Consider the following 20,527-nt stretch of genomic DNA (forward strand, 5'->3'; position numbering starts at 1 on the left):
AGAAAAAAACTATTACTGTAGTGTGATTGAGCATCAATAATGGTGGAGCCAACAGGATAAACTACTAGTAAAGCAGTCCCCTCTAATCTTTAAGTAGCTGCCTCTCAGTCAAATTCAGTAATTGAAGTCTTCAGTCAAAACCCTCTAGTATAAGTTTTTGAATAATAAACCTGCTTGGCTTCTTGTTACGTGCTTTTGTTTTTCCTCTGAAATTTCAATCAGTAGTGGTTAGATACTTAGATTGATCATGCAATGCATTACCCTTTTTAGACTAAGAGTTGGTATTTGCTCTTATTATATGAATGCAGACACAAAAACAAAATAATAAAAGTATTCGAAATTGATTCCCAATATTTCTGTTCAACTTGAAACAATGTTCACTATATTAAATCATTGATCAGTCACTTAACACAAATCTTTTAACACAGAAAGAACACAAATTTGTAGTTAGAATGCCAACAAGTAATCACATCATTCTTTGCCTTGGATGTTCTGATCTTGATTAGCCCGCAGCATCAAATGAGGGGGCCAAGGACTATGCTTGAAATCTAGCTCATCATCCCCACTGACATATATGACCCTATATACCTCGTACTTCATAGGAAGAGACATGCCCCCCAAATGAGGAAAATTTACATTCTTCACGTCAGATCTCAAGATACTCGAATAACAAGCCTCTTGTGATTCCCACACAAAAAAGTTCAGGACACAGTCATTGCTTCCTCTGTCATTACTGTTATCTGCAGTGTCGTAATTCTTCTTGAGGCACACACCTGATGTTGCGCCATCCATGGCAAGAAAACGACGCTGGAAAGTAGCTAAAACTGCATAAGGAAGGTCAATTTGTGACGCGTTATCATGTCTTGAATGAGCTATAACACTGAATGAAACAGCGTCTCCGGTTGAAAATGTGGCCGCTAAGGAACCATTATTTGATTCTCCGCCATATGGTTCGAAGAAGCTGTTGTCTATTATATCAGCCACGCTTGATATTCTTTCCAGCATCAACAACTAGGGTGAAATAAAAAGAACAGTAATCATATCAGGTGCTTATATGAGTACATTGTGTTCTTATCATAGGAGAAAGCACGAATGGTTGCACTAAAATTAAAAGTTCGAATTTTATTAAAAAATAGAGGGGCTGGAGAAAAAACTTACTAGTGCAGAATCTAATAACTTTTTGTTCTCATGAGATCTCTTCATCCATGCACCATACCATATGATCTGCACCAACACAGTGATTAGTACAACAAATAGCTGCTGCTAACATACGCGTGACAGATGCGCACAAAACTTACCAGATTCCCATGGATGGTTTGCAGGATAGCACTGTGGATGCAACCAAATGTGAGAGACCATGAAGTGAAGTGCTTTAGAGCCTCCACAAGTTCATCAATGAACACCGTCGGTTTCAATACCAATAGGTTCACATCCAGATTCCTACTCTTTAATGGCATACAACAAGCCATATGTTTGTGTGTCAACTTATATTTGTTCTTGGCTTGCAGGTCATGTAATATCCTTATAGATATGTATAGTTGTTATATATGAAAGATGAGATGCTAAACTGAATATAACACAGGCCTACATAGATTATACTTATATATCAATGTGCATGAACACAGAGTGGTCAAAAGGTAATTCCATTCCGCATGTTGATTAGTCGAATTAATTCAATATTTCAATGTATGATGTACTATTTTAATTTCACCAAGGAACTTGTAACGCAAGTTTGCAACAGAGAAAACTTAGACCAGTCTAACTTACGTCATGAGTTATCAGAGCAGAAATCTTAAATTTCTTAATCACATATTATAGTCCGTTTGGTAATTTTAAGTTGAAAAATGTATATGAAATAAGTTAATAATTCATTTAATCCTTATTTATTAAGGAGAAGTCTAGTCATCAATCATCAATAATATATATTATATACTTTATATACTTATATATAATAAGCGTAACAGAGATAATTTGGTCGCATGGTCCTATCGTCCAGAAGCTTATCATCCGTTGGATCGTATATTGAACAAATAAGCACCGTTAGATTAGATCAAAATTAAATACTGTTCTATAAGGAAACTGATATCTTCTAGCATGTTTGTAATTTCTTTTCTGAATCCAAAACAAATTCTGTCTGTCATGTGTTTATAATTTTTTTAATCCAAAATAAATATTTTCTACCAGTTTTAATTGTAGAATCGTATAAATCGCACCGTCACAAAATTATTTTTATCCATCGGATCGTATATTGAACAAATAAGCACCGTTAGGTTAGAACAAAATTAACTTCTGTTCCATAAGACAATTGATATCTACTTGCATGTTTATAATTATAATTTTTTTTCTGAATCCAAAACAAATTTTGTCTTTCACGTGTTTATGATTTTTTTAAATCCAAAATACATATTTTCTACCAGTTTTATTTGTAGAATCATATAAATCGCACCGTCACAAAATTATTTTTATCTAATATATTTTAAAATTAATAAGCCTGATTTATGTGAGGAACAAATACAAAAACTTTTTCTTAATCCGAAACAAATTCTACCATCTTATTGCATGTTTATGATTCATCTTCTTAATTCAAAACAAATTATGTTTATCAATTTTAATCTCGAACCATAAAAAAATTTAGAAAAATATTTAAATCACATTATAATAATTCTAATATAAAATACATTTATAAGTATAATGTGATAGGAGTTGGCGTCACATATTCTAATTAAAATAATTTAAAATTTGATAGAAAGAATTTAATACTTTGCCATGATACATACAATTTTAATTTATTATTTATAAATTAAATTTTTTCACACCATTTAAAATATATTTAAAAAGTTTATAAATAATTAAAAAGCTCCCGTGCCTTGCACGGGCTATAAGCTTATATATAATAAGCGTAAGGGAGATAATTTGGTCGCATGGTCCTGTGGTCCAAAAGCTTATCATCCGTTGGATCGTATATTGAACAAATAAACACCGTTAGATTAAAACAAAATTAAATTCTGTTATATAAGGAAACTGACATCTACTTGCATGTTTATAATTGCTTTTCTGAATTCAAAACAAATTTTGTCTTTCATGTGTTTTTGGTTTTTTTTTAATCCAAAATAAATATTTTCTACAGATTTTAATTGTGGAATCGTATAAATCACACCGTCACAAAATTATTTTTATCCATCGGATCGAATATTGAACAAATAAGCACCGTTGGATTAGAACAAAATTAACTTTTGTTCCATAAGACAACTGATATCTACTTGCATGTTTATAAATCCTTTTCTGAATCCAAAACAAATTCAGTATTTCACGTGTTTATGATTTTTTTTAATCCAAAATAAATATTTTCTACCAATTTTATTTGTAGAATCATATAAATCGCACAGTCACAAAATTATTTTTACCTAATATATTTCAAAATTAATAAACCCGATTTATGTGAGGAACAAATACAGAAAATATTTCTTAATCCAAAACAAATTCTACCATCTTATTGCACGTTTATGATTCATCTTCTTAATTCAAAACAAATTGTGTTCATCAAATGTAATCTCGAACCATAAAAATTTTAAAAAAAATATTTAAATGACATTATAATAATTCTAATATAAAATACATTTATAAATATAATCTAATAGGAGTTGGCGTCACATATTCTACTTAAAATAATTTAAAATTTGATAGAAAGAATTTAATACTTTGGCATGATATATACAATTATTCAGAAAAATAAAATTTGAAAAATAATAGGTAGAGGTGTGTTTTTTTTACACCTCAAATTACGTGTCAAAAGTTAAAGCGACTCTTATTATGGGACAGAGGGAGTATAATCGGATACGGAGACCAAGAAAAAATGTAAGAAATGAGTAAAGTTAGATTGAAAGTGGTTAAAATGGTGGGACACACATATTTTTTAATAATAGATTTGAGATAGTGGAGTAAAATAGTGGGTGTAATAGTGTTTTTATTATTATATAATGGAGATAGTGGAAGAATATAGTGGGTGTAATAGTGCTTTATATTATAAAAAAGTTGTTATTTTGGGAATGTATAGAATTGATTGGGATGACGAGAGTAAAACTATAGTGAATCCAACACTCAAAGAAATTATCGAATGCCCCCAGGAACGAACTTGAAAGAAGAGTGCAGTGGTTCCTTTCGTGTGATCTGTCGGACGAAATCAAATCAGGGCTTGTTCACAAACACACTCTTTCTCTTTATTCTCATAACCCCTTTTCTCATCTATCATGATCTTCGCAAGGTTTGTCTTTCTTTCTTTTTTTTTTTTAAATTTATGAAACGCTTCACAATTTTTGAGTAAATTTCCTTCTTCTGCTGCTACTAATTGCTCAATCTCTGAAACCCTTTTTTTTTCTTTTTTTTTTTTTTGCGAATTGGGTTTCTAATTTTGCTTTTGTTGTCCAGATTTCCGGTTCCACTGTATTAATGGTTTGGTTTTTAGGTGTTTTCAACTACAATTAAAGGTGATTATGTATTATTTATGTTTAGATATTATATTAAATTCTTTCGAGTTTGCTGTATTAAAATTTCGAGTTTTAGGCTATGACAGTGTAATTTAAGGAGAGTAATTGTTGATTTTTTGTACTTGATTGATGGGGCATGTATTTGGTATTAATAATGCTGAATCGTTGATTGATTGCAGGTAGTTTGATTTGTGAAGATCAAGATTTAAACATTTATGGCTTCTGAGGAGAGGAGCTCCCTCTCAGCTGGAGTAGAATCTCATCGGGCTCCAGTTCGTTCGGGGTGGAAAAAGGGCAAGTCATTTTGAGCTCTTTTATGCTATAAAGAGATGAATATGGTTGTCATTGTAGAGTTTAAATACACATGGAGTTTGAACAGATTACGTTATGTATAGTGTGGTAAAGGCAGTAGAACTAGATGTTATTACATCATTACATAGTAAGTGATAAATCAGTTATGTAGTTTGCTATGGGTATGTAATATGTTACATTTCTAGGATGCACTAGAGTTTTAAGTATATGCAGAGGGAGGGGACCTTGCTGTATCTTCTTAGCTAGACGGATATCTATTAGGAAAATTTGTCTGGAAGAATGCCAATATCTGATAAAATATGTAACATGAAAACTAACAAAGCAGTTATTTAACATTTTCTGACTGGGCTGTTCTAGGCAGGTTAGTTATTATTTCCAACGGGCCTGTTTAAGGAAGGTCTGCTCATTTTGGTTCAGATCGAAGTACTAATATTATGGAGGTTGCTTCTGCACTGAACTTACTGTTGTTAAGAAAGTACTGAGTTGGTAGAATTACCATTAGTAGACCATCCTGTGTTCTCTGATTGTTCAACCTGCTGAGAGTCGAGATACATTTTTTGTTTGAGGACAGGTCTACGTGATTAATTGAAACATATGCTATACCATTAGTCTATGTTTGTCTACTTAACTTGCGGATTTTTCTATTACTATACCTTGCACTTATCCCTCTTTTATGCCGTGACTCTGGTGATCATTGTATAAGTTAAGTGCCGTAGTCGGTGATTTCATTTATAGTAGAATCTAGTTTGTAATTTCTGAATGCATAGGTCTTATTTTGTATTTAAATGCTCTTTTGCAGCCGTGCACCAATTTAAACAGCAAAATCTCCCAGCTTGTAAACCTGTTCTAACACCAGCATGGGTGAGTGTGTAAACGTAATTAACATATCTGTTCTCCTAGAAATTTTGACCCCTTGTTAAGAAGCTGTTTTTCCTTACAGGTCATCACAACATATTTTCTGATTGGTGTCCTATTTATTCCAATTGGATTCATTTCCCTGCGTGCATCAATGGGTGTAAGTTTTATAATATTATTGCTGTAATTAATAAAACAGTGTTTCTTATCTGCAATTCATTATAAGAGCACAAAAATTTCTTGACATAATTATATGAACATTTTGTTCATAGGTCGTAGAAATCGTGGATCGTTATGATACTGAATGTGTGCCAAATTCATATAAAAGTGACAAGGTGGCCTATGTGAAAGATATGTCTGTCTCAAAGAATTGTACTCGGTACTTGAAGGTGAGTTTTTAGTGTTATTTTGGGTGTACTTATAGGTGCATTTGACATGAGCCTTCTAAAGATATCAGAATTTTGTTTCTTCTTATTGGTGAGCTGCTGTCTTATTATTTAAATTTATTGCTTTAGTATTTCATTCTTATTTTTATTTGTTATGGATTGTTGCATGTCATTTGTGTGAACATACTTGCATCTTGATTTCCTTAATTATGACCAACAGCATCTCAACCTCTTGTTTTCCCGTATCTCTTATCCATATTAAGCACTAAAATGGTGAAAGACAACCAAAAGCACTTCCATTAGAACCATTGATATTTTTTAGTATTTTGTATTAAATAATAGTTTAAAACGGGAACCGTTTGATTAATGGTTCTGCTATCATCGATGAGGAGTCATGCCGAGTTATAGCATTCTGTCAATCTTTCTTTAATCATTCTGATGGGCTAATTTTTATATATAATTTTGAAAATTTGAACAAGATACATTATTTTTATGATCCAAACCTCCTACATTGTGATTCTGATTGGCATTGTTGCTAACCATTTGTGAGATATTTTCTCATTTGTTCTACTCCTGGGGTTTCCATGGATAAATCAATAGTCAGTCACATGGGGCCTTTTTTAACATTTCGTCACATATTGTGACAAACCAGTGTATATTAATATTAATATTTTGTTTAGTCACTTTCTTTGGTATAGTAACTTGTGCTATTAATTATAACCTTCCCATTTGTTCATGTGACTGTGCAGGTCAAGAAGCGGATGAAAGCTCCAATTTATGTCTATTATGAGCTTGATAATTATTACCAGAACCATCGAAGGTGAGAATATATTTTGCAGTTGGTTTTTAGTTGGTAAAAACTAATTAGTTGACATTCCGGATTTCCATTTTCCCTCACCGGTTACTTATTTTTTATATTGAATTAAACTTTATTATCATTATGTACATGACTAAGTTCTTTCTATCTGCGTTTCACCTTTTTAAGGTATGTTGACTCACTAGTCACCACAATGTTGTCTTTATGAAACTTATAGCCACTTAGAAAAAAGGAAATGTCTAACCATACACAGACAGAGACTCCTGGTTCATGTTGCTTCTTGATATTATTGTATATAATATATACAGCAAAATGTTTGATCACTTAAAAATGCTATAATTTATTTTACCTGCAGATTTGATGATATTGACAAATACTTCCAACATGTTGCCCTTTACACATTTTGCTTGTGGCACCTCCAAGATATATTATCAAAAATCTAATTTATATGAATGCTAACCAACTAGTTCTAGCTACATTAAACTTTGTCATGATCTCACTGGTTTATAGTTGGGCATTTCAAGCCCACAGACATTGTGCTCAGTGCTCACTGTACTAGAAAATTGATTATATTCGTGATTGGACCGCAAGTATGTAATATAGTGGCAATTAAAACTGAAATCTCATGTGTCAGTTGGATACTCTACTAAACCTATGTTGTAATCCAGTCAAGTTACCAAGGTATTATCCAAGTGGTTTTTTTTTTCTTGTTTTGTTTTCACCACGAGGTTGGCTACCATCACCATATATATTGAACGGAGAGTCTGCCAATAGTCTATCTTTTCTTGGTAATGGTAAATTAAGCTTTATACTTTGTGAAGGTTTGCGGCGTTCTGATTTTTCCCCTTTTATCCGATTGATACCATCTTGTACAGTTTTCATTTATTGGAACTAATGTTTGTTTCCTAGATATGCATATAGGCACTCACAGAGCTTCAAGCTTCCATTTTCATTTCAGGTATGTTAAAAGTCGTAATGAACAACAGCTCTTGCATGGACTGAGATACAACAGCACAAGTTCTTGTAGACCTCTAGAGTTAAACAAGGGTCTTCCCATAGTCCCTTGTGGGTTGGTGGCTTGGAGTTTGTTTAATGACTCGTATTCCTTTTCACGCGGGGCAGAAAAGTTAAATGTTAATAGGAAGAACATCGCATGGCAGAGTGACCGTGACCACAAGTTTGGGAAGAAAGTGCATCCTTTTAATTTTCAAAATGGGACCTTGATTGGTGGTGGAAAGTTGGATTCAAGAATTCCAGTAAGTTTTTACCTTACATATATTAGTTAGCTTGATTTTATGCTTCCATTTCTGGAGTATAATCCACCATATCTTGTTCAGCACTTAATATCATGATAAACCTGCAACTCATTTAAAGTTTACCATATTATTTACTCCTCCACTAGAGTATTAAGACCGAGGGGACAGCTTTCAAAGACGATGTACTTCGAATGTCACCACTCCATGGGCATCCACTAGAGTATCGATTTATTTTTTTAAAAGTTAAATTTATTTATAAATCAAATATATTTAATGATTTTTTCCATAGTTTTTTTCTCTAATTGTAATTATTTATTTTTAGTCAATCTGTTTTGACTTCTAAATCTCATAACATGCCAGTTTTTGTTGGTGGAGGGAGTAGCATTTCTTATTGTACTTGCTTTTACGCTATTGGTTGATTGACCTGGTAGTGCTCTGTGCATTGATACCCTTCCGGCTATCTGTTGATGATAGTTTATCTATCAATTTTTCCAGTTGAAAAGACTGTTCACAGAAAGATTGTTTGAAAAATAAGTGTGCTGACGCATAAAAGCTACATTAAACCTTACCTTTGGTACAAGGAAAATTAACTAGTTCGAAAGAAACCTGTTTACTAAACCTCAGGTAGTATAAATCACAATTAGGCCTCTCGAAGATATGTAACTGTGTTGGAGAAACTGAGCTACACATTAAGGTCATAGGTCTTTAAATGGGTTTCTGTTTATCATTGGAAATTGTAGCTGCTCGTATGTGCATATACTTTGACTATTGTTGAGACTTGAGACAGTACTAGATAACTATTGGGCCCCTATCAATTTTTAAATGAATAAATGCTCTTAAAAAGTTGATAAAGATGTAGCATTGTTTTCCTGTTTTATTATATCCATAATTATTTTTCTTGGAGTTTGCTAATCTTGTACTTCCATAATGCATTACTTGTATTAGTTAAGTGACCAAGAGGATCTTATAGTCTGGATGCGAACTGCTGCTCTTCCTAGCTTCCGAAAGTTGTATGGAAGAATTGAAGAGGACTTGGATGAAGATGACGTCGTAATTGTAAACCTGTTAAATAATTATAACACTTACAGTTTTGGTGGGAAAAAAAAGATAGTTCTCTCGACATCAAGCTGGTTGGGTGGAAGGAATAACTTCCTTGGGATGACTTACATACTAGTTGGTGCTTCGTCTATGTTCATAGCTCTCGTTTTCCTATTGCTTCATGTGAAAAGTTCAAGGTAAAGTGCATGTATTATATAACCATGTCCCTGTTATTTCTGCATGATCTTCAAAAATTATTTTAAAATTTTTAAAACATTAAATTTCTTTGCTGATAATTTACATAATATGGTTGGTTCCCATACTTGGTTGTTTCCTTTCTCACGGAGTTCAGTAGATTTCCTATACTTCTATCAATGAAAGCACATGATATATTCCCTAAAACTAATGCTTTAAGGATTATTGTCAGAACCAACAGTCTGTAGTGTTTTCTGTGTCAGGTGTTAATTTTCCCCTTCTTTTTACTATTGTGTTTGACAGACTACCAGCAATGTAAGAAGTATGAAGTATGTTGAGTGCCTCTTCTTTTCAATGGAGGATTCTCTTCCAGAGGATAAACAGACTCGTCATCTGGTCTTTATAAGTAAATATTTGTATAACAAGAGCGACACTTTCCCGTTGGTCTAACTATTGCTGCTGTTTGAAGGCCAGTTCTGTAGTTGTTAATTGAGTACATGTCGATCAATGATCGGTATAGCAATGTTATAATTGAGTACATGACTGTAAAAATTTAATGCCGGGTAAGCTTATGATCACGACTGAGATTGTTGCAGACTACAACTCAACTTCCGGCCTGGAAACAGGTCTGAAGAATGCTCGTCGGAAACCAGAAAACTGTGTTCATACCAAATTCCACCTGAACCAATCCGTCAGCAACAATAGATACTATAATATTTCTATATTCACGTATTAACTAATAGTCGATTCAACTTTTTGCATAAAGTGAAACCTAAAATTTAGACAAAATCATTGTTGATAAAAATCTTTGTTTTCTAAATTTGAAAATACGTCAAAAGAAATTGTCTTGGGCGAGACAATGAAGACTAAAGAATTTGTATCGGTAATTTGATATGTTCGACAAAATTAAAAAAACTTAATCTTATTTCAAAAAAAAAAAAACTTAATCTTATCTCTTCCGAATTCGAAACCAGAGAAAAGAACAAGTCTCAGGTTTTAGCTAAAAATCCGCCCAGTCTTCTCTACCAAAAAACAAAAAACAAAAAACCATGATGGTGTACTACTCTACTATCAAAAACACCAAATTGACACACTAAATTTTACTACTACCAGTAATATATTTATTGGTACCCTGAATATTCATCTAAATAAATTACTCACATCATTTGTACACTCATGTATAATAAATACTACTCCCTCCGTCCCCCTCAATTGTTTACATTGGAGGGGGACACGGAGACCAAGACAATGTATGAAAAATGAGTAAAGTTAGATGAAAAGTGGGTAAAGTGGTGGGACCCATCAATATTTAATAATAGATTTGAGATAGTGGAGGAAAGTAGTGGGTGTAATAGTAGTTTTTATTGTTAAATATGAAATAGTGGGGGAAGATAGTGGGTGTAATGATGAAAAAACTTACTATTTATGGTAATGTAAAGAAATGAGAGGGACATCCCAAAATAGTAACTGTAAAGAAATGAGAGGGACAGAGGGAGTAATAATTATATATGTGTGTTTAATACACTGTATTATGATGTGGTGTAATTCTGAGTGTTTTTAATATATAGATATATAGATGCAAGTCACAACACAAAACACCACCGTGAACAACTGAAGAGGCATCCACTGTTCTAGCTTCTAGCATCACCAAAGGTCTCGGCCCAGGTACATATTTCTCATAAGCAGATCTAACAGACTGTAATTAAAACCCTAAATATTCTTGCCCTTTGATTAGGTTTCATCATTTATGAGGTTAAAATGATCAATTTTGAGATGGGTTTTTCTATTTTTTTTTTGGGGATTATGTTTTTTTAAAAATTTTAGTTATGTGGGTGTCTGTTTGCTTTCTTGTTTCGATTGTTTAAAGATGATGTTTTTATGGGTATTGAAGTATATATTTGTTGATGATGATGATCATTTGTTTGTATGTTTATCTTCTTGCATGTCTGACTTTTAGTTTATAAAATGTTGTCTGTTGTATGCTGATGTTAATGTACTCTGTCTTATGCCCCAAATGCTCTATTTGGCTTCCTGCACAGGCTCCTAATATAATTTTTAGGTGGTTTTAGAAGTACCAGCAGTGTCCCAGTGAGGTCCCGAAATATATAATAAATAATTTAATTTCTAAAAAATGAGGACTATATTGAATGACAACTCCAACAATAATCTCTATATGTGTTTCCTATTATTATTAATTAAATTCAAAATCTATTAACAAAAAGATAATGGAAAGAATGTGGGAAAGAGTGTGCAAAAAGTGGGAGGTGAATATTTAATCATTAAAAATGAAATGAGGAATGAGTTGGCCATTATCTATTTATGAGGAATGAAAAGTGGATCCTTAATGTTTAGGGAATGACCATGAATATTATCTACATATATCCTTTATGAGTTGGCCATTATCTGTTGGAGATGCTCTAAGAATGTAATTGCAGTAGGGTCTTTTAACAAATGTTCCATTTTTGTTCGTTCGAGAACAGATGGAGGTATAAAAAAGCAGGTATAAAAGCAAATAATTAGTAATCACCCCCCCCCCCCCCCCCCCCCCCCCCAAAAAAAAGATAAAGAAGCAGGTATAAAAGCAAATAATTAGTATTCTTTCAAATTTTTAGCTCTGTATAGCAATTTCGACAACTCAACTATTACGGATGTGCTGAAATACAATATTTTCTCACCAGGCCTCTTTGGTCTTCAACATGTGCAATATACTGATTGATTTGCTCTACTAAACAAGCACAAACTTTTTTTTTGTTAGTGGAAGACAGTGACTCTGTTTCTTCTGCTGGTTTAATTTTTGCCAATGAGGATAATTAAATTGTTGCAATATGTCTTTCACTGAATTGGGAGCAAAATGTATATATACATAAACTTCTAACTTGTGTGTTTTGCTGTATCTAATTTTTATATTTTAGCCACTTGTTCTTTATAGTGCACTGATATGTATTCTGCTTTACTGTTTCCTGTTTACAGTATAGTGCTTTACAAGAGTTGTCATAACAAATATTAATACTTTTGTATTTTGTGCGTAATAATATATATTCTCTAGGAACCTGAATAGCAAGTTTAGATATGGCTGCTATTACTGCTAATATACGATATGCGCCAGAGGATCCTTCACTTCCTAAACCATGGAGAGGCCTGATTGATGGTAAGACGGGATATATTTACTTTTGGAATCCAGAGACCAATGTTACTCAGTATCAAAAGCCTGGAACAATACAAGTAAAACCAGATTCATCGGATAAATGCGTAACAGTGGCTACATGTTCATCTGTTCAAGCTCAACATTCCTCACAGGTACCAAATCAGGAACTTACTACCATTGATGGCAATGATAGAAATGGTAGAGGCAGCGATGGTTGTGGTGAAAGAAGTGATCAGGTATCTGATATAACTTATTAAATTTGCATAAATTTCTCTTTAGTCTGGGAAAAATATCTGTAGGAGATGGTAAACCCGAGTCATACTTGTGTTGTAACTGGTTCTTCCCTCATCATTGAAGCTTAAAATTATTTAAAGGAAACCTTGAAGTTAATTTTTATTTTTTAATATTTGTGCACATGTAATGATAATATATCATCAGTAATATGAAACTATGTCACATGTGGCTCATTGTTTCGGACTGATAATGTATATGTTATTTGAATATCTAGAACCACAAGAGTGTTACTGGCTGGATGTTTCGTGAAGGAACAGCAGTAGAAGTGTCTTTTCAGAAGGAAAATTTTAATGTTTGGCATGTGGGAACTGTCATGAAAGCAACTGTGAATGATAAATGTTTAGTGAAATATCAGTGCCCAGGGGGTGATAATGAACATAAAATTCAAGAATTTGCGTATTCGCCGAATATTCGGCCTTCACCCCCAAGTTTGGAGGATAATGATTACCTTCTGCTTGAGAAAGTGGAGGCATACTTTGAATGCTGTTGGTGGAGTGGAAAAATTAGGAGACTTCTTGAAGATAGGAGGTACATTGTTGGCATTGAACATGCAAAGAAGGAGATGACATTTGAACACGCGAATCTGAGGCCTTGCATGGTTTGGACTGATGGCAAATGGATAAATGAAAAGGTACTATCTTAACTTCAGTATTAGTTTTGCTTTCTCAGCATCTTTTTGTTCATATTTATTTTATTTTGATGCGATGCATTCTTATGTTCACCTTGATGGCATACTCATATATTTTTTTGCTTGGAGTCTTTAACATCGTGTTCACATTATTACTTATAAATTGTCATTTTCTTTATTAGATGTAATTAGCTCAAAATTTGATATCATTATTTACTTTTGTAGTATATTAATAAACTATTTAAATCAAAAAAAAATTATAACTTTATATATGAAAACCATCCAACTTGCTTGCTTAAAACCGAGGGAGTATTTCAGATTTTTCTTAGTTTTTCTTAGAGACTATATGCTGGTGATAATTCACTTTGTTACAACAGCTGAGGATATATATTCAATTGAATATATGAATGTTATCATCAGGGGCAGAGCTAGAAATTTTTTTGAGTGTGGGCCAACATAACATAGATGATAGATCCCTTTTGAGGCAGTATTTGCTAAACCACTTCTTTCCACACTAAATTCTATTTTTTATTTTAATATACAGCAGGATGAGTTCATGAGTCATCCATTTATATGCTTGCTTTTTGTAAAACTAAAATCCACAAGCACCGCTGAAATCTTCCACCTTGTGATTAATATAAACCTTACCAAGAGCAACAATAACTAAATCTCTATAGAAGAAAAATGGGCGAACTGATATATGGTCCATAGAAATATACAAATATTCTTTTTCAATTCAGGGTGGGCCACTGCATAGGCCTATGGGTGGCTCCACCCTGAATACCATCTCGCATTTGCAAAGTTCTTGGTACAAAATATAACATTATTTTATTTTTCAACTGTTGCTTCTGGTGCTAATTGTTAGTCTCTCTCATATATTCTTTCATGGTTGAACCATTTTCTGTTATAAAAATTATCAAGGTGTGTAGCCCTATAATCGTTTGCTTTTCGGGTTTAGAGTTAGGCTATCTCAAGCTTGACGATATTGCATTATAACCTTGCAGTATGACAAGAGACCTGGTGTGCTCACTAGGCAGTCTGAGAATTCGGACAAACAGCAGAAATGGGCTGAAGAACATCAAGATCAGAATGGCTTTGTTTCTGCAGGTATAAATTATCACTAGATACTGTAACAATTATCATCCATAGCTTTCATACAACCTTGTTTGATGTTACAGAGAAGAGGGATAATGGTGGGGTTCATGTTGAAGAAATTGTCGACAAAGAATGTCTTACAAAAGAAGTTGATGTGCCTGATAAAGAAGCAAAAGGTGCAAGGTCTGCAAGAAATTGTGATCTCTCTGTGAAGAAAGATGAGAAAAAACAGAGCAGTGAACAGGAAATACATACTGTTAATGTGAGTAACGAGTTTGACACGTTAATGAGTAGTATACTACATATCTTACTAACTAGTTAGTACTCTGAACAAACAGAAGATTGCACCACTAATCTTGTGTGCTTTTCTTTGTCATAATCTTGCATGTTTTTCTTTGTCAGAATCTTTTGTGGATCGAATCTTCTAATTTTTTAAATCTTCTTTTAATTTGTAATTGAATAACCATCCACCTGCTTTTGTCATTTAAAAGTCCAACTCTGAAGCCTTAAACCCTTAATCTCCCAAAAGGGGGCTAGGGGAATACCGTTAAGGCAAGAGTCCTTTCATAAATCCTGCATTGTTCCTTTCATAAATCCTGCATTGTTAACACACGAGTTTAGCCACTCTAAAGGCATGTCAAATAAATCAGCCACCTTTAGAACCTTCTTTTTTGAATGCGTAATATGTCCACAACTGAAAATAGGTATGTTTGCCAAGGCAAAAATTGGTTAATAGAGTGATTCTAATACTTCTGTTTAAAGTTTCCAGTTCAACTGGGGAAAATGTTCTTCACCTTTACATTTTTCCTGAACTTAGCTATAAAGTTCAAAACAAAGCCCAGATATTATAAATTTAGTGTGAATGAAGTTTATTTTTGCAACCTGCTTAAGGCTCTTCTTTTACGAGATAAATATTGTTCTTATTTACCTTCTAAAAAAAGGAGTGATCGGGGCAGTGATTTACCTTCTACTGGAAATTGTTCCTTAGGTTTATCACATTGCTTGTGGATGATTTCGTTTTAATTTTCTATTGTGAATTATTCATTCTGATTAATTCATATGTTTGCTCAAGAGACCTGTCTGCTTCCTATTGTATAGTGTTCTTTTTGATAATTTTTACTTTTTGTAGATTGCATAACCTTAAATGATGAATCAATTATAACTATCTTCTGTTACATTAGTATCTGTTGTGGTTACTGTTGTTGATGCCTTGCTCTATGTGCCCAGTGCATTAAGGGTTCAACTGAAGGGGACAACAGTTCTAAGAGAAAAAGGGGAAGACCAAAAGCGTTGCCTAAAAAGAAACAGATAGGTTCGATGAAAGATCTCCTACAGGCTACAAGTATATGCACACAACCACATGCATGCGTACACATATACGTGGATAGAATATAAAGATGTTTTTCATAATGTGGTAAAATAACTTTTCTGTAGGTGAGATAATCACAGGAGCTAAGATGAATATGCAAGATTCGTGTATAGGAGATGAAGCGAAATTAAGTGCAGAGGACTGTGTAATTTCTACAGCTGTTGATGAAATACCAAATAATGGTGATCTTTGTGGCTCGACTAAGAAAAATTTGGCGGTTATTACATCTAATAGGAAGCTTAGAAGCAGAGGTCGTAGGCCCAATAGGATGGTTAGCAGAACAGCAAACACACCTCTGCTTGATGACCAGGCAGGTGAAACAGATCCAAGTAAAATAGTTAACCAACCTGATAATTCCGGCTCAAATGGGCAGGCTGAAATGAGTAGAACTGTTGACAGTGATTCTCGATATGAAGGTATACGCGCTGGGACTTATTTATTAAGATGCATGCAAGAAATCATTTAGCCTGAAATCGGATTGCCATTTTTTGCAAGTAATTTTCTTATGTGTATATTAGTTGCAAGAAATCTGTAACTACTTGTACTGTTGATTTGCCCAGTTCATTTGGATCCCATTATCTTGAGGATCAGATTGGCAAAACATATTTATATTATGATTTACTGGAATATGCTTATACATTCCATGGTAGCCAACAATTTCTTTAACTTAAAAAGGAAAATCGTTTGGTGATACTTTTTCCCAATAGAAGAACGAGGTTTGTTGTCTATGTTCCCTAGTCCTAGTAAATCTTTTTATTTATAGGTTCTTTCCTATGCTTCTTGGGTATTTCTTTGTGATTGTTAAACATGTGAGAAGAAATGCTTAACTTGCTACATAAATATCAACTCAATGTTTCTTTCCGAATTTCCCAACAATTTTGTCCAAGAATTTGGTTTTTTGTGTCGTGGCTGATTACATTTTCGGTTATGCGAGATATATTTGCTGTTCACTGTAGTTATGATCTTGTATTTTTCTTTCTTTGTTGTTTTATCTACCTTATACTGCAGAATGCAATAAGAGTGATAACGTAAAAGATGACAATGTGATGATTGATGAAGTTGGTGATATCAATGATGATCAACCTCTATCAACGTGGTTAAATGAATTACCTCCAGTTGGTTCAGAAAGTTCAAGTGAGCAACTGTAGTTTTCAGCCTTTTTTTAATAATTTTTTGCTGTGAAAATTCTTTTACTATTGCTACCATATTGTTTAAGAAAGTACCGTTCTTGTTCTAGGGGCTTTGCCTGTCCAAGACCAATGTGCTAATGCAGAAGGCCTGCATGATGGTTTCAGAACTCCTCTTCATAGGAAAGATGGTCCTGGTAAGCTAAATATTTAATTCCACTTTTCATCATATTTGATCTAGTTCAGTTATTGTGTATATAGTAATTATTATCAGATCCAGGAGATTTGCCTATTAGAAATCTTAATGGATGTACGAGTCTAATGATAAAGGATGTGAACTTGGAACACCTGCTATTGTAGGCATTGATTCTATGGAGAACGACAGTTTACCATTTGTCAAGTGTTCACCACTTTGGAAAAATATTGATTCTATGGAATTATACAAGACACAGAAGCCCCACTTCTCTCCTCTGGTCAAATCTAGAGAAGAAATTCGGGAGGGATTGGCTATAGGTGTTCTGGTAAATTTTTCAAATCTGGTGGAGAACACGTCAAAGCTACAGTTCTCTTCTGACATTGCCATCATTGAAAGAAGTTTGGAAACTCTTCCGGAGTTCGAATCTCATGGCTTTGATGTTAAGAAAGTTCGATCATGCTTGACCCAGTTATTGTCAAAGAAAAAACAGGCCGAGGAGCTTCAGAAGGAGTACGAAGATATCAGAAATGAGTTGTCTAACAGTGATTATGAAGGTAAGCTTGATGAAGAGATCAACCAACTGTACCAGAAATTCAGAGAGATAGAAAAGAAGCTCGTGGAGGCCAAATTGAAGAAGGAGACGAGGGAGAAGACGTTATCAGCATTGCAATCAAGACGAGATGTGGTTGCAAAAACTGTTCAGAGTCTTGAAGCTGAATTCATAAATGTAGCTGGTTCTCTCTATGGTAAATGATATTTTGCAGTGTACTGTAGAAGTAATATTAGGTAAATCTTAATCAAGTAAAGGCAGCTGAAACTGCACAGGAAGGTTCAGTTTACTTCTGAACTTAATTAGCTTTTTGTTGTGTGGAGCTGTCTGTCTTAATCCTGTAGAAAATATTGTTATCTTAATGCCCTTTTTTATACACTGGAAGCAACTCGAGCTAAAGTTCCCAAAGATCCTAATTAATCATGAACCCTTAACTGAACTATTGATTTAACAGATTTTCTGGATACAGATAGAGTACAAAATAGACTTAGCTCTTGTCTTTCTTTTAAAACTAAAAAAGTAACCATTTTTTAGTTAGGTGACAGATTTGTCAACTTACATATTAACAATCACTGATGGATTTCTCAGTTACTTTTGAGTGGCTGAGAAAGACAAAATCATCGAGTGGCTTGCAGAGGGTCGAGCTGAGCTCAAAAGGTGAAGTTTGGAGGCATTAGCACAAAGACAATGATTTGTCCTAAGAAAAAGAAGAAGGGCTCTTTGATTAATTCTCTGAAGCCTCAAGGCCACCCGAATGAGTACGGCAAAGCACCATGATCATACACTTGTATCTGCTATCTGACTTTGCCTCATCGCTAGGTAACTGCAACTTTCAAGCATCAATCTCTAATTCTTCTAGCACCAAATTTAATGTGCATGTGTAGTGTATATATAGGTGTTTAGTCCATGAATAGTCTCCAAGTCTCAAACCTCATTCATCATAAAATTTCATATACACTCAAGAAGCCTATCATTTCAAGAAATGGCAACTACTACTGCTAGGTTGGCTCCAATGATGTTCTCCAGTAAAGTCCTGCGTCCTAGTATCTTTCAACCCAAGGTTGAACTTCCCCAGTCATCGACGCGGACTCCTTTCTCAGCCGTAGCCCCGCCCTGCCGCCATGATCAACTTCCACAACCTTTCTTCAGAATTCAACCTCAGAAAAATCTCGAAACCATATTCGAGGAATAGAATACACTCCTTGCTTCACAAGAACAATCTCTATGCTAAGAGATGTTCGGGTTTGATCGACAACCAGTCTAAATTTTTGAAGGCCATGCTTATCGAAATGGACTCATATAGCCATCAGTTTTTTAGCATTGAGCAACGAAAACCATCTGTAATGCAATTTCTCGTTTGTAATCGATAAGCAACAAGTTTATTTATGTAACATTGTGAGTGGAATCAATCAGCTGTCGGCAGCCTTCATATTAACGTCTTTCGTAACCGTTAGTATTATTAAACACTGTATTTATATGGAAACTATAATCTCGAATATAATAGAACATTCAAGCAAAATCAACACATTAGTAAATAAATAGAATTCTACCACTTAAAAAAAAGTGTCTGATCTTAATACTAGGGACAGCAATTTCGGGTAATAGATTATGTTCATGTCGATTATGAGTTAAGCTAAAATCACTTAAAATTGAATAAAATTGATAATTTAAGTTTTTAGTAATGAAATTCTAATTTAAACTCTAATTTTGAGCCAATCAGATCACTTTCGAATTTTGTCTCGGAAAATTGGATTACGGGTTCGGTCGTATCTCATATCGCCAGTCCTGCTTAATTTAGGGCATTTGAGATGCCCTTAACTATATAATCCAGGAACATAACTGCCGTTTCATGGACTGCTCTTGCCGTGGATAAGACTTAAGAGGCAACTTGGTGTAGACGACAGTTTTCATAGACGATCTTATAACAAACTTTTGATAATATTTGATCTTTTCTATTCGACAAAATATATATTCGTAAAAAAATCAGGAATGCTATTAACTTTTAACTACATATAGTTACGATTTGTGAGACCGTCTGAAATCTACTTCAATTACGCAACTGATGTCATATTAACATCTTGATTCTACTTCAAAGTATACCCCGTTTCAAGCAAGCAAGATTGTAATAGACTATAGTTAAATTTCCTTGCAGAAAGAAATTGCAGGTTGGATAAACATATGCAGAACAGAATGAGAGGAAATGCAAAAAGAGGTAAAATGACAATAACAGCACTACTACTAAAGATTAATCTGAAAACCCCTTGATGCCAATGGTTATAATAGCAATACCAGTGCCTCGAATTATTTATCAAATGGTGTATCGAATGACAATATTACAGTGGGTCAGGATCGTGTCATGCATAAGCATAATTATCTGAGTGAACGCAACCTAAAGGTGATCATAGATCTCGGTTTAATAACAATCGTTTATTAGTTGTGAATTATGTCTGGTTGCCCCAAAAATGTTCTAGCAGTTTGCGTCTGGAGTTCCATCAGCTAGGAATATCCTGTTTTCTATGAATGCAAACCATTAACCTTTCCAGCAACTGATGCGGACATATATGCTCACATTTAACATAACCTGATACTATCAATCTTCGTCGAAATCATCGACTGTACACGTGGTATTGTACAGGCACCGCCCCTTTGAACTGGTAAAGGGGTAGATCAACAAGTTTCGAAGGCAACAAAAGTCATATCTGTAAGTGATATCTCTTGTTCCACCCAGGCATGGACACCAGGCAGTCCATGCCCTCAGATCGATGTCCTCATTAAGCCCT

General features: G+C 34.0%; 2 protein-coding genes across 6 annotated transcripts; both read left to right on the top strand.

The window, feature by feature from the left end:
- Positions 1-4,006: 4,006 nt before the first annotated feature.
- Positions 4,007-9,938, top strand: LOC108205581 (putative ALA-interacting subunit 2). 2 transcript variants are annotated; one of them, XM_017375530.2, is made up of 10 exons: positions 4,007-4,261; positions 4,426-4,484; positions 4,664-4,778; positions 5,596-5,657; positions 5,737-5,811; positions 5,924-6,040; positions 6,787-6,857; positions 7,813-8,110; positions 9,056-9,345; positions 9,647-9,938. In XM_017375530.2, the coding sequence occupies exons 3-10, from the start codon at positions 4,700-4,702 to the stop codon at positions 9,660-9,662; spliced, it is 1,008 nt and encodes a 335-aa protein (XP_017231019.1). In that variant the 5' UTR covers positions 4,007-4,261; positions 4,426-4,484; positions 4,664-4,699; the 3' UTR covers positions 9,663-9,938. The 2 variants fall into 2 exon arrangements, with proteins under 2 accessions (XP_017231019.1, XP_017231020.1); XM_017375531.2 differs by lacking the exon at positions 4,426-4,484 and having other exon boundaries at positions 4,083-4,261.
- Positions 9,939-10,867: 929 nt separating this feature from the next.
- On the top strand, positions 10,868-18,125 carry LOC108208747 (DUF724 domain-containing protein 3). Of its 4 annotated transcripts, none has more exons than XM_064088177.1 (10): positions 10,868-11,008; positions 12,390-12,724; positions 12,997-13,413; positions 14,415-14,517; positions 14,589-14,767; positions 15,733-15,847; positions 15,940-16,290; positions 16,883-17,008; positions 17,112-17,198; positions 17,362-18,125. In XM_064088177.1, the coding sequence occupies exons 2-10, from the start codon at positions 12,413-12,415 to the stop codon at positions 17,949-17,951; spliced, it is 2,280 nt and encodes a 759-aa protein (XP_063944247.1). In that variant the 5' UTR covers positions 10,868-11,008; positions 12,390-12,412; the 3' UTR covers positions 17,952-18,125. The 4 variants fall into 4 exon arrangements, with proteins under 4 accessions (XP_063944247.1, XP_017234762.1, XP_063944249.1 ...); XM_017379273.2 differs by having other exon boundaries at positions 15,733-15,817; XM_064088179.1 differs by having other exon boundaries at positions 17,282-17,402.
- The last annotated feature ends 2,402 nt before the right edge of the window (positions 18,126-20,527 follow it).

The sequence above is a fragment of the Daucus carota genome, chromosome 2 (genome assembly GCF_001625215.2).
Source record: "Daucus carota subsp. sativus chromosome 2, DH1 v3.0, whole genome shotgun sequence".
Lineage (NCBI taxonomy): Eukaryota > Viridiplantae > Streptophyta > Magnoliopsida > Apiales > Apiaceae > Daucus > Daucus carota.

What these genes read in the sequence shown, in the direction of transcription:
- LOC108205581 (XM_017375530.2), top strand. Translation starts at nt 4,700, where the DNA reads ATGGCTTCTGAGGAGAGGAGCTCCCTCTCAGCTGGAGTAGAATCTCAT. An exon ending in CCCTGCGTGCATCAATGGGT is followed by an intron (nt 5,812 to 5,923) that starts GTAAGTTTTATA and finishes TTTTGTTCATAG; the next exon opens with GTCGTAGAAATCGTGGATCG. An exon ending in TATTACCAGAACCATCGAAG is followed by an intron (nt 6,858 to 7,812) that starts GTGAGAATATAT and finishes TTTTCATTTCAG; the next exon opens with GTATGTTAAAAGTCGTAATG.
- LOC108208747 (XM_064088177.1), top strand. Translation starts at nt 12,413, where the DNA reads ATGGCTGCTATTACTGCTAATATACGATATGCGCCAGAGGATCCTTCA. An exon ending in GAATGGCTTTGTTTCTGCAG is followed by an intron (nt 14,518 to 14,588) that starts GTATAAATTATC and finishes TTGATGTTACAG; the next exon opens with AGAAGAGGGATAATGGTGGG. An exon ending in CAGTGATTCTCGATATGAAG is followed by an intron (nt 16,291 to 16,882) that starts GTATACGCGCTG and finishes CTTATACTGCAG; the next exon opens with AATGCAATAAGAGTGATAAC.